This window comes from Lactuca sativa, chromosome 1 (assembly GCF_002870075.4).
Source record: "Lactuca sativa cultivar Salinas chromosome 1, Lsat_Salinas_v11, whole genome shotgun sequence".
Classification (NCBI taxonomy): Eukaryota; Viridiplantae; Streptophyta; class Magnoliopsida; order Asterales; family Asteraceae; genus Lactuca; species Lactuca sativa.
In genome coordinates, this window is record NC_056623.2 from 13,752,703 (window position 1) to 13,766,446 (window position 13,744).

The 13,744-nt window shown below is 36.4% G+C and overlaps 1 protein-coding gene across 3 annotated transcripts; it reads left to right on the forward strand.

Annotated features, from left to right (window-relative positions):
• The first annotated feature begins 7,772 nt into the window (after positions 1-7,772).
• On the forward strand, positions 7,773-13,245 carry LOC111887337 (ABC transporter A family member 2). Of its 3 annotated transcripts, XM_023883497.3 has the most exons (16): positions 7,774-8,318; positions 8,524-8,755; positions 8,860-9,029; positions 9,114-9,299; positions 9,386-9,481; positions 9,567-9,767; positions 9,965-10,124; positions 10,217-10,443; positions 10,710-10,827; positions 10,918-10,994; positions 11,110-11,199; positions 11,332-11,475; positions 11,563-11,838; positions 12,378-12,458; positions 12,559-12,735; positions 12,825-13,245. In XM_023883497.3, the coding sequence occupies exons 1-16, from the start codon at positions 7,950-7,952 to the stop codon at positions 13,095-13,097; spliced, it is 2,877 nt and encodes a 958-aa protein (XP_023739265.1). In that variant the 5' UTR covers positions 7,774-7,949; the 3' UTR covers positions 13,098-13,245. The 3 variants fall into 3 exon arrangements, with proteins under 3 accessions (XP_023739264.1, XP_023739265.1, XP_042754951.1); XM_023883496.3 differs by having other exon boundaries at positions 7,773-8,318; positions 11,332-11,838; XM_042899017.2 differs by having other exon boundaries at positions 8,860-9,299.
• The last annotated feature ends 499 nt before the right edge of the window (positions 13,246-13,744 follow it).

Sequence of the window (13,744 nt, forward strand, 5' to 3'; positions counted from 1 at the left end):
GTAGAAGACTGCTTTTTAATTAGAAAATATAGGATTTTCTGGAAAGGACTCTATTTCACTGTATTCCTGAAAACTACCACTTATATAAAGTATTTGATTAAAATGTCACTAAACGCTTATGAACTCACCAGCATTTGTAAAAATGCTGATACTCGCTTTTCAAATAACTTGTATTCTCAGGTAAGCTTTAAACAGGTACATCCCCGGAGCTGTTGATGAAGATAGCTTAGTACCAAACTGTATTTATTCTATTACTTGTATTACTTTAATGCATTGTAATGTGAACCATGTAAAACTATTACTATTAATGCAATGTTTTGTTGTACTTTGATTACTATAATGCATGTGTTGTGATACTTGACATGACGTCATCCACCCCAGGACGTTTCCGCCGTTTCGGTTTTGGGGTGTGACAACTATTAATAAAACAACATTAAATACACTTAAAGCGACCATATTACCCCTGTATATAACTCTTGCACCTTGAATCATACAAAGGTCACAAAGTGAAAGTTCATTCCACCGGTAATTGAAGAACCCATAGCAACACCAGTTTCATCCTCCTTACTGCACCGAACCTATATAGAGCTTCATCAAACAATTCAACCTTTTGATTAAGGGAACCATTTTGGTCCATATGTAATGCAAAATCAACTCATTTCCATTTTTTGGTAATTAAAAAGGGTATTTTTATTTAATTATAAAATTAGTTGAAATATAACCTATTTGTCCATAAAAGTCAGAATTTGCCTTCTATGTCCATTCCATTAGTTAAAAAAGTAACATATAACATTAAAGTTTGCAGACCATGTACCTTAAGTTACTTGATGTCAAGTAGCAGACCTGGATACTACTAACAATTGAATATTTATCACAAAAAAATGCAAATATGTTAAATAAACCATAAAAAAGAAGGAAAAAAGATGATAAACCCGATCAAACATTGATAAAAAAAAACCTTACCCTTTACCTACAACAAGCAGTAGATTTCGATCATGATTCATACACCTCCATTTGATTCATCTTCCCCAAATCGTGAAAATCGATGATTCTGTTTAGCAGAAAACCAAAACATCATCTAAATTTTCCGAGAGAACATTTGTTTTCCATGAGAGTTTAATGGATTTCATCACCAAAAACTTGAGAATTTGTAGTAATTTCATCACCAAAAATAGTAAAGAAATTAAAAGTTGAAGGTTTACCTGACAAAACCAATTGAAGCAGCCATTGAAAATTGCAACAATCTGAAGTCAAAATAAATCCCAAATGTGGAAAAAGACCTAGAAATCCGAAAGTGAAGCAGAAGCACCACCAAAAGATCGACAATTAAACATTAGAAGCACGTCGAGTCAGGAAAACCAATCGATTTGAAGATCAACAGGTACTAATTATTTGACCTCTGATTTAAAGAAATTAATAGTTAGGGCTTTCTTTCACCATATACGATTTAAGATGGTGAAAAGTCTGCAGATGGTGGCGGGTCTTTGCAGCTCTAAAACCCACTCTTCATCTTCCAACTCCGAAGAACATCACCGGACGACGACGACATCGACCTCCTAAATAAAGCGGTGGAGATGAGGATTAAAGGTATCCAACAGTTGAGGCGATGTGTAACGCCCGTAAATCCGGGCTAGTCAATTTAAAGATAATAAGCGTCGAAAAAGAATTTTTGACAAAATATTATTTAGAATAAATAATCTTAACCAAGTTGTAGAATACGTCTCAAGGGTTCCGTACATATAAAGAACGTTGAAATCCGAGTTATAACGAAAAAGTTATGGTCCGTCGAAGTTTTACGGCAAAATCGACACGACACTGGGAGAAGTAAATAGTGAATTTACGAAGGAGGACTTTTTAGCCTTAGAAATATAAACAAAAGTCTTAGTATACGTTAAACCGAGAACATACAAAAAAAGAACGCCCAAATCTGACTTCGTATGAGGAAGTTATGAATTTTCTAAGATTTGGCTTAACAGTACACAACCCGAAACTCGAATTTTAGATCGAGCGGTTTTTGGCCTATGAGACCTAAATGAGAAATGAAGATCTCATTAATAGGAACTCAACGGTAAAAAGACAGACAAAAACAGAGTCCGTATGTAGAAGTTACGAATTTTATGCGGACATTTAATAGTATAATCTCCTCGTACTATTAAATTTAAGATCGGTCGAGAATTAGCCAAAAGAGTCAAAATGAAAGTTGTAGATATTATTGTTACCTACGCGTGGATATAAAGAACGTCAAAAACGGAGTTCGTATGTGAAAGTTACAGATTTTAGAAGTCGGAAGTGTGCTGTGCGAAAATGGGTGATGTGACACAATCTTGACCATTGCTTTCTCCCCAAGTCTTGCCACTAGATGGTGACATGTGGCACCAAGTTCAGCCATTTTTCACCCTATAAATAGAACCTCTCCCAATCTCATTTTCTTCACACATTTTCCATTTTTTCTTTTCTTTATTCTCTCTCTAGAACCTCTCTCTAGCCCCGAAAACCCCCCGAAAAGCCTAGGGAACCTCCCTAGCACGAGGCGGAAGCCCCGGAGTGCTCGACGGCTCCGAGAAGAAGAGCTTTTTGGCTCGGGAACGCTGCTCCAAGCAAAACCCGGTTTTCTATAAAAACTCGTTGTAAGTGAGCTACGCCTACGCTATTTTTAATATATCGTTTATTTAATAATAGTAACGTTATTAGAAACTTATAATAAGTACTTGAGTTATTATTATGGGTTATATAAGTATTGTTTAACGCTTATATAATAGTAATAATAGCTAGACTATTAATTAGTCTCGGTGAATAATAGATTATACTCTAGTGGTAATAATACTAGGTTTCGTCGAAGGAAATTATTTTTAAGAAGCGAAGCGCTGTCTGAGTTCAGATTCACCACCTTTTAAAGTGAGTGCATGATCTCTTTCATCTTACACATAGATATGAAGTATTTTGAATAGATTACGTGTTATGTATGCATATTATCTGGATACTTGTTGTCTATGTTGGATGAATGATTTTATACATGTTTTAAATGATTTAAACTATATATTTATTTTATATCTACAAATATGTTGGGATAAAACATGGGTAGATGAAATAGTTGGTGTGTGATGAAATAAAACGATGAGAGATGGTGGTGATAGGAAGGTGATGATAATTAGGTGAGGATAGATAGGTGATGATGAATCAGTGATGTAGGATGAAAGATATTATAACCTTGTCCGACAATTTGGAGATGTAGTCATCTACCGGAGTATAGACGGCGACCACAAACTATTATAAACAACCCCGTGGAAACACCAGCAGGCTCATAACCTGTAGGTGATGAATTACGAGTTCAGACGATGTTGTAACTACGTATTCATGTGATGATACTCTATCCCTTACTATGAATTACGAATTCAGGCGATGTTGTAACTACGCATTCATGTGATGATACTCTAACCCTTACTATTAATTACGAGTTCAGGCGATGTTGTAACTACGTATTCATGCAATGATACTCCAACCCATACTAGGTGCGTATTGAGGGAATAATCCCCGAACCATTATTGTATGTGTGATGTAGGCGATGATCCTTAGGAAAAGTCCTTAGGAACGAACCTATAAGGAAATGCGATGTAAAGAGATGAGAGGTAAATACAATATAGGAGATGAACCTTATGTAACATCCAAAAATTCAAGACTAAAAAATTCTTTTAATAAAACATTACTTAAAGTGAGATCATCAAACCAAGACATAATCAGAGTATTAATTTCCAAAACACATGTTCGTTATCAGAGTAAAACATTCCCAGGCTGTCTAATCTATGGTGTGTGCCATGCGATCACCCCAAACTCTTCCCTCCGCTACCGGAAGTACCTGAAACCAAAACTGAAAACCGTAAGCACGAAGCTTAGTGAGTTCCCCACCCTACCACATACCATGCATAACCACATACTGTACATATTGGGCCTCTCCCGCTACAACGGCCCCACCGCTCCAGGCCCCGTCTGGCTTCGAGCCCCGCTTGGATACAGATCTGTTTCACTTAGGCCTCGCCCACTAACATATAATAGCACATAAACATATCACAACACATAAGCTAAACACATACTAACGGATCTTGTCCAAAGGCCTCGCCTATCCTGGGCCTCGCCCTTATCCTGCTACTGATGAGTCATGGAACCCCATCCATGCTCCTACTAATAGTGAGATACGGGCCCAGCCCACACTCACTCTTTCCCTAACTTGGGCCTCGCCCCTGATCTGCTGCTAATGTGCTGTGGAACACCATCCACACTCTGCTATTGGTGAGATGCGGGACCTCGCCCACACTCAACCCCTACCAGGCACATAAAAGTATCACACAGACAACAAGTATAAACTATCACATAAACCATTCCTTGGGCATCCGCAGCTATCACTGGACCTCGTCCTGAATATCATACTAGCATACTGTGCCTATGGCTAACCCCTGGGTCTTCTACTCATAACTACATGGGCCGACATTGTGGTCGTAGACCCATTCACACAAAAGGGAAACTCACATGTACTGGCTGAACTCGCTGATGATCCCACTAGCTGCTGTCCGGCAACTCTTTGAACTCCTGCTCCACTAGCTCCCCGAGCTACCAATATTAATGCAACACTTAGTCTAACTGACCCCCGAAAGACAACCAAGTCAACTCTGGTCAAAGTCAAAGTCCTGGTCAAAGTCAACCTCCCAGGTCAACCCTACTCGCCGAGTCAACCTACTGACTCGCCGAGTTCATAAGTTCAAAGTCCTTTCATTCGCGACTCGACTCGCCGAGTTGGTCCATGACTCGCCGAGTCTACCGATTTCCGAGTCCTGACCTGTCCGACTCACCGAGTCTCCATTCGACTCACTGATTCGAGTCTCAGCTCGAAGGGTTGGGGTTTCGCGACCTGACTCGCCGAGTCCAAGACAACCTTCAACAGACTCGCCGAGTTGTTCTTCAAACTCGCCGAGTTCCTGCCCAACTTCATCCGACTTGACGAGTTGTTCATCCCACTCGTCGAGTTCCTCCTAATCTTCATGCTACTCGCCGAGTCCACTCAAAGGACTCGCCGAGTCCATTAAGATCTTCATACATGCAGAGGACTTTTGAGTCATGCATGGACTCCAAACTGTAGATCTACCCTTCCCAAGCCTATTCCTCACGTAAAGTTGCAAACTTTACGTGTAGAGAAGGAGATCTAGGCTAAATACACCATAAACTAGGGTTTAAGGCAAAGAGGCTCCATAATCAACTCAAGGGCAGATACTTTATGCTTCACAAGTCCAAAATATGCTTAGATCCGAAGTAGCAACTTCAGATCTGGCTTCTAACTCAAATGGATAACTAATCATGGCTAAAAAGCCCCCAAAACTCACAACTATAATAGATCTAAAGGAGGGAAACGACTTAATACCTTCAATAACTCATAAAGGTTCCCCAAACTTCAGATATAAGGCCAATCCTTGAAGCTTCATTGATTCCCCTCTTTCTTCTTCCTTCAAATCACCCAAAAATGGCTTGGAAGCTTGAATGAGCAACAATGGGGCTTAGGGTTTGTCGTTTAGGGTGAGAGAGGCAGTAAAGGAACCCTAGGGAAGAGAATGAGACGTTTAAATAGGCTCCAAGTCCCGGATTTAGGGTTTTCCTCGTTCAGACCAGACTCGTCGAGTCTCCTTGGCCGACTCGCCGAGTCGGTCACTTACTCCTCGACTCGGATCCCGCTCGGACTCGCCGAGTTCCTCCTTGGGCTCGACGAGTCGTCCCTTAAACTTAGGGTTTCCTTTCCTTTCTTGGCCTTCCTGACTCTGGGTGTTACACCTTAAGGTAATACTTTAGGGAATATCAAATGAAGAAAACGAGGATGGGTAATCGGGTTAATTGTTTGATATGTATTATGTGAAGAAACAAATTAATTATATTATTGTGGGTTGAAAACCCTATGTCTTCACCAGGTTTCCCAACCTGACCCACTCAGTTTATTTGTATCACTAGTGTCGATATGAAGTTACATTACACTGAGAGATTAAGGAGATGTAAATCACTAGTGATAATGAATGTAAGTTCTGTTTATGTTTATGCTTCTGTATTGACGATGAAATCCCAAATGTTTTAAAATGAGTAAAAATACTTTTCTATGGAAATGCTTTGATAACGTATTTATAATGTTTTACTGGGAATAAATTCCGCAACATTTTTATTAAAAAGGTACTCTGATTTTTATAAAGCATAAACAAAATCGGTCTTTTTTTGGTCGTGAAAATGAGGATGTCACACGGTGGACTAACCACGCCATAATTAAAGTAACCAGATGAAAAGAACTGAGCACATACCTGTAAGTTAATATTAGTAGGTGTAGTTATTCGACAACAATTCTTTAAGTTGGCGGTCATTAGGTGGCAGAATTCCACCAAAAACCGTGGTCAACAGACAGTTCAGAAGAGGGAGGTGGAAATTAAAATTGGGGATCAGATAGTCAAACCACAATCGTCGCACAATTTTTCCTTCTTTTTGGCGACGCTGGAGGTGCGAACAGTGGTGGCCGAACTCCGGACTTAGGGACGATGGAGAAAAGAAGTAGAGGCTTCAATGGAGTTAATGAAAATGTAAGGACCACCACCGATAGAGGAAGAAGAATACCTGGGATTGAAAGACGAAAGTGAGTGTAACACATTCAAGAAACTGGAATCTATAAAGAGAGATACAAAAGAAAATCGACTAATGACACTGATCCTAATCTGATTGGATTATACGGGCGGTGAAGTACATATAAAGCTATTACGTGTGTAGTTCCAATTTTAAAAATGGCCTATAAGGACCACTGAAAAAGAAGGCAAAATATTAATAAGTAGAAGAATCGAAATTTTTAATATACTTAAGTAGAAGGGCCGAAATTGACCAAAAGGTTACTGTTTACTATTCCTAATATATATATATATATATATATATATATATATATATATATATATATATATATATATATATATATATACTAGTTTAAAACCCGTGAGAACCACGGTTATAAAATTAATTAAACTCTTGTAGTAAAAACTCAAAATTATTAATCAGTTATTTTAAATAAATTATTAATTTAAGAGGTATTTTTAGTAGTTACGTGAAATTATAATCGTTGATTCAAATAAATATGTAAAATTAATTTTTAATATATGTTAGACATTTTTTATCTGTGAATTAATGAAAACTATAATAGAAATTTTAAATTTTAAAATAGAGAATAAATATATTGACAAATAACATCATATTAATAAGGAGTCAAATAAATTTAAAATGGAGAACTAATAGATTGACAAGTGGCAACATATTAATTAAGATGTATAATATGGTGATATATGACAAAAGAACTACTATTTTATTAATATATATATATATATATATATATATATATATATATATATTATTAATAATAATAATTAAAAATGAATAAAAACAACAAAAAAAACAACATAGAAAAAAAAAACAAAAAAAAAAATCAAATGTGGAATTGGAAAAAAAAAAAAAAAAAAAAAAGATACTTATAGAAAACCCTTTTGTGTTATTATTACTTTGTGATTTTACTAGTCATCATGGTTTATTTATCTATCAAGTTGTGTAAATGAACGACAAAATAAAAATAATAAATATGACAAGATGTATGGTTCGGGTTCTGGTGGCTATTAAGATAGTTGGTGGGGGTAAGTTGTAATTGCTGTAAACTATAATCAGACTTCCCGTTGACAATGGCACATATGGTAATTTCTATATAAACCAGTGGCATTCATTTTTCACATGTTACACCCTATTCACTCTTCAAAAAAAAAAGTAAAAAACTGCTCTGAGATTATAACAAAACCCCGCGCTTCTCTTCTACATCTAACATCTCACAATTCTCCAACATAGATACACACATACATATACGATAGATTAGTATACACACAATAACATACACAGCAAGAGTGAAAATGGAATTGCAGAAGGGATTTAAGCTATTGCTTCAACAATACAAAGCTTTGTTCACGAAGAACTTGCTGCTCGCATGGCGGAACAAGAGAGCCACATTCCTTCAGTTATTTTCATCAATATTCTTCATTTTTTTGCTTTTCATTATACAAAAAGCAATTGAAGCTCGATTCGGCTCTTCCACTGCCTTCAAGGCTGTACGAGATCCTGAGCCGCTAATCGATCCCCCGATCCCTCCGTGTGAGGATAAGTATTACACTAAGCTTCCGTGTTTTGACTTTGTTTGGAGCGGCAGTGATAGTGACAGGATAGGATCGATTGTTGATCAAATTAGGGCTAATAATCCTGGTAGGCCCATTCCTTCTACCAAGGTAATCATCATTGATTTTCAAAATTTTACTTTGTTTCAAGTAATTATTTGGTCAGAGTTATTCTGTACAGGTTTTCAGTAAGAAACTTTCTAGGATTTAAAGATCGTCACTACAACATAGGCATTTTTATCTTCAACAAAGATAGAATCATAGAATAGAATGGCATTTGTTCTCATTGAAATGGCATTCATGATCTTGTGAATAGGTCAAATCTTTTCGATCAAAAAATGACGTGGATGCATGGTTCGTTGCTAATCCTATGAAATGTCCCGGAGCTCTGCATTTTCTAGAGAGAAATGCTACTGTAATTAGTTACGGTTTACAGACAAACTCTACACCCGCTGGAAAACGAGGTGATTTTGAAGATCCAACATTCAAATTCCAAATACCACTCCAAATTGCTGTTGAACGCGAAATTGCAAGGTCATTAATAGGAGGTATAGAACATTATTTTTTGTTAATCCCTTTCTTGTACTTATGGACTGTCATCTCTTCTTCACTTTTGCAAATAACTGAGCGAACATTTCAAAAAATGTTGCAGATCCTGGTTTCAGTTGGGTTGTCAATTTGAAGGAATTTGCACATCCGGTAGTGGAAACATTCTCTTCTGTGGGCACAGTAGGACCAAGTTTCTTCTTGGCCATTGCCATGTTTGGTTTTGTGCTACAGATTAGTTCTTTGATCGTTGAGAAAGAACTCAAGCTTCGCCAGGTATTTAGATTTTCTATTTTTTTATGTTCAGTTCTGTTTACATATATGAAGTTATATCTCAAATTCTGGGTGTTTACCTTACAGGCAATGTCTATGATGGGCCTTTATGACACGGCTTATTGGTTATCATGGCTTACATGGGAGGGAATCATCACCCTATTTTCCTCTCTTTTCACAGTTCTCTTTGGAATGATGTTTCGGTTTGATTTCTTCATGAACAACAGCTTTGAAGTTGTGTTTCTTGTGTTCTTTCTCTTCCAATTAAACATGGTAAAAGTCTTTCCTTTTCCAAGTTATATAAAACAAATTCCATTCCATATGTTGGTGGATTAACATTTTCTAGCTTTTGCTGACAGATCGGTTTTGCGTTCATGTTTTCATCATTCATCACAAAATCAACTTCATCTACAACTGTTGGTTTCTCCGTGTATATAGTTGGCTTTCTGACACAGGTAACTTCATTATTAATTTCATTTACCAAACACTACTCCCTCTATCATTTTTCGGATTTAAGATTTAACTTTTTTCTTTATGCAGGTGGTTACCGTATTTGGATTTCCCTATAGTGACAGCTTCTCTAACACATACAGGACCATCTGGTCTTTCTTCCCACCTAATCTTCTTGCTAAAGCCCTTCAATTGCTTTCTGATGCAACTTCCACTCCTGAAGACCCTGGTATCAGCTGGAGCCGTATAGGAGAGTGTGCACCAAATGACAATGACTGTCTAATAAATATGGTATCTACTTATTTGATAATCACTACTCTTTCACTCTCGATATCTCCACTGTGCAAAAGACGAGAATGCCCTCCTCATCCTCATCATAAAAAATAACCCTTGAAAGTTTGTTTAGTCCCATCCTGTCCCGTGTAACAAACTCATCCATACTCTTTCCATTTGAAGTTGACCCATTTCATATTTTGTATGTTTTGCAGAGTGATATCTATATTTGGCTTGTATTAACATTTATTCTGTGGGTTGCCCTTGCAATATACTTTGATAATATCTTCCCCAACTCATCGGGTGTAAGAAAACCAACTTTCTACTTTCTGAACCCTGGATACTGGTCAGGGAAAGGTGGAGACAGGGTGAGAGGTAAATGAATGAACCTGTAACTATATATTCTTTCTACACTTGCAATGTCTATTAATTTTACTAAAAGTATTTAATCTGTGTTTTTTCTTAAGAGGGATCGATTTGTAGTTGCATGCGGTCTGTTCCAACATCAGAACATACGACTCCAGATGATGAAGATGTACTCCAAGAGGAAAACACTGTGAAGCAACAACATAGAGAAGGTGCTGTTGATCCAAATCTTGCAGTTCAGATACATGGGCTTGTGAAAATATATCCTGGAAGAACTAACATTGGTTGCTTTAAATGCAAGAGAAGTGCACCTTATCATGCACTCAAGGTACAAACCTAACTGTTTAGGCTCTGTTTGATATGCACTGAGACTGGAACTCATGTCAATGGGACACCAACAAGGTGGGACATGACTTGTTTTCGATCTCTTGTATGTGAAAAGACTTGAATGCCCTTCTCATTTTCATCATCGAAAATAGCCTTCAAAAGCTTGTCCGCTGTCCTGTATAAGAAACACAGTCTTAATGGTCGCCATGCTCTTGTACAAGTGTTTTGTCTGTGAATAAGGTGCTTTAAGTATTAAGTTATTTTCAGGGGTTATGGGTGAACTTTCCAAAGGATCAGCTTTTTTGTCTTCTAGGACCAAATGGAGCTGGAAAAACTACTGCAATCAATTGCTTAACAGGAATTACACCAGTCACCGAAGGAGATGGTATTCTGTTCTTTTTGTGTTGATGTTTACCTGTTGCAGTTTTTCTTTTTAATGAGATTACATTAGTTTTAAATGTCTTATGATTAACAGCTCTCATATATGGACATTCCATCCGAAGCTCTGTTGGCATGTCAAATATCCAGAAAATGATAGGTGTTTGCCCCCAGGTGACTACTTTCTTTTTAATTTTTATATCGGTATTTTCATTTGAAGTAATTAATTATTATTAAGGATGAGAATTCAGAAAGTAAGAATTTGTGTGTGTATGGATCTGTTTTGCAGTTTGATATTCTTTGGGATGCACTGTCTGGTCAAGAACACCTCTATCTTTTTGCCAGTATCAAGGGTCTCCCCCCTGCTTCACTTAAAACGGTGCGCCCTAAAAAACTACACATCGTTTACTAAGACAGCACTTCCATGATATTATGGTTAAATATTATATTCATTCAAGTCCATGTTAAATTCAGTCAAAGGGTAAAATGGTCATTTTCCACTGGTATACAGGTTGTGCAAAAATCATTGGCAGAAGTGAGACTCACGGAGGCAGCCAGAGTAAGATCTCGAAGCTACAGTGGAGGAATGAAACGTCGCCTCAGTGTTGCAATAGCTCTAATTGGTGAACCAAAATTGGTCATCTTAGACGAACCGGTAAACAAAATTTTATTTTATTTTATTTTTTTTCCACAATCGTTAACCATCTTTTCATTTTGGTCTGAACTTTATTTATTTCTTCAGACTACTGGTATGGACCCCATAACTCGAAGACACGTTTGGGACATTATTGAGAATGCAAAAAAAGGGAGAGCCGTTATTCTAACAACACATTCAATGGAAGAAGCTGATATTTTAAGTGATCGAATTGGAATCATGACAAAAGGTAAGCTTCGTTGCATTGGAAATTCAATCAGGTTGAAGTCAAGATTTGGTACTGGTTACATTGCTAATGTAAGCTTCTTGGCGACCAATGATAACGTGACACATCATGAGGATGTGAAGCTGTTCTTTAAAGATGTACGTTACATCATGCAACTTTTCTCAAGTTTAATTGTTTTATATAGTGTTAAATGCAAGAAATAACTACTGATTTGTTTATTATAGCATCATACTTACATTTCTTCCTATTAAAGCATTGTACTTTTGAAAATTTTACCCAATTATAACAATATCATCCAAATACAAAGCAATTTTCAGTTTTATAAAATTTGTCAATGTATAATGTGCAAATAAGAAAAAATAATTGGGTAGGTTTTTTAAAATACAATGCCTTTATAAGAAAAGTTTGAAAATACAATGTTGTAATAGAAAGAATGTTACAAATAAATCAAAGTATGTTGCTATTTGCTTGCATTAAACCCCAAATGCTATAATTAGGTAGAAAACAAATACAATGCCTTAAATGTGAAAATAGAATGTTGTAATAGAACACAAATAAATAAAAACATGTTGCTATTTCTTGCATCTAACCCTTATTGCCATTATTGAGTAGCTTTTTCCAAGTGCAATGCTTTAAAAAAGTTGAAAGTAGAATGATGTTGGGATTGTTTTTACAGCGTTTAGACGTGGTTCCAAAAGAGGAAAACAAGTCGTTCCTGACTTTTGTTATCCCACATCACAAGGAGGGCTTATTAACTGTAAGACTTTTCATTTTAGTGATTAGTTTTTTATAACTTAATAACATATGTGAAGAAATTATGTTCTAATTGAGATTATGTGCATGGTTTTTCTCATTAGAATTTCTTTGAGGAGCTAGAAAATAGAGAGGAGGAATTTGGTATATCGGACATACAACTGAGTCTTGCGACTCTTGAAGAAGTGTTCCTCAACATCGCAAAACAGGCAGAATTCGAAAGTGCTGCAGCTGAAGGTAGATTCACCACATTGACTTTGACCTCAGGAACCTCTCTTCAAGTAAGTGTCTTCGACATATATATTAAATTTAAATATTAATCCCATGTAATCCCTGAATAGAGTAAATATCATGATGATCTCTTATATAGATACCGGTTGGAGCAAGATACATAGGAATTCCAGAAACTGTTTCAACAGAGAATCCACATGGAGTTATGGTGGAAGTTTATTGGGGGCAAGACGATGCGGGTGCACTCTGCATTTCAGGGCACTCAAATGAAACATCGATACCATCTCATGTCCAATTACCCGATGCCCTTTCTTCTTCACATTCACATACCTCTCGAAGAAACTTTTTGGGCCGATCTGGGCCGGTCCATGGAATCGTTATTAATCCTAATGAAATTGGTACAACATCTTGATGTGATTTATGTTAAAGGATCATATAGGGGAGGAGGGGGTTCGACAACTTTTGTTTATTTGTTCAATATAGTATGTATAAATTGTTTTACATGTATTTACATATTATCACACCATATCTTTCATACAAAATATATTTTCCTTTACCAACATTACTTACATAATCACATTATCGCAAAAGGAGTTCTATTATGTGCTTCTTTATAAGATACAATCGTCTTCTTTGCCTTGGATGATCCCCGATGTTTTAAAAATCGGTTTTTTAGTTGAACCGGTATGGTGATCGGTTTTCGGTTCAACCGTCGGGTTAACCGGTTTCTATAATTTTCATCTTTTTTTTCCGATTTTTCTTTACATACATATATAATTCATGAATTTGATGTTTGTAGTTCAAATATTAAAAATACATATAAAAATAAGTTGGAGATCAATCCAAATATATTAAAATAACACATAACCATAAGTTTTAGATGAATACAAACACATCAAAAAACTTTATAACATTTACCATATATTTTTATTTAGTAAAAACTAAATAGATTTGAAAAAAATTAACAAAGTTTATTATGTAAATGATTTTTTCCATGTATTTTTATTTGGTTTAACCGGTTCAACTGGTTTATTTTGACCGGTTCAACCGGGTTTTTCT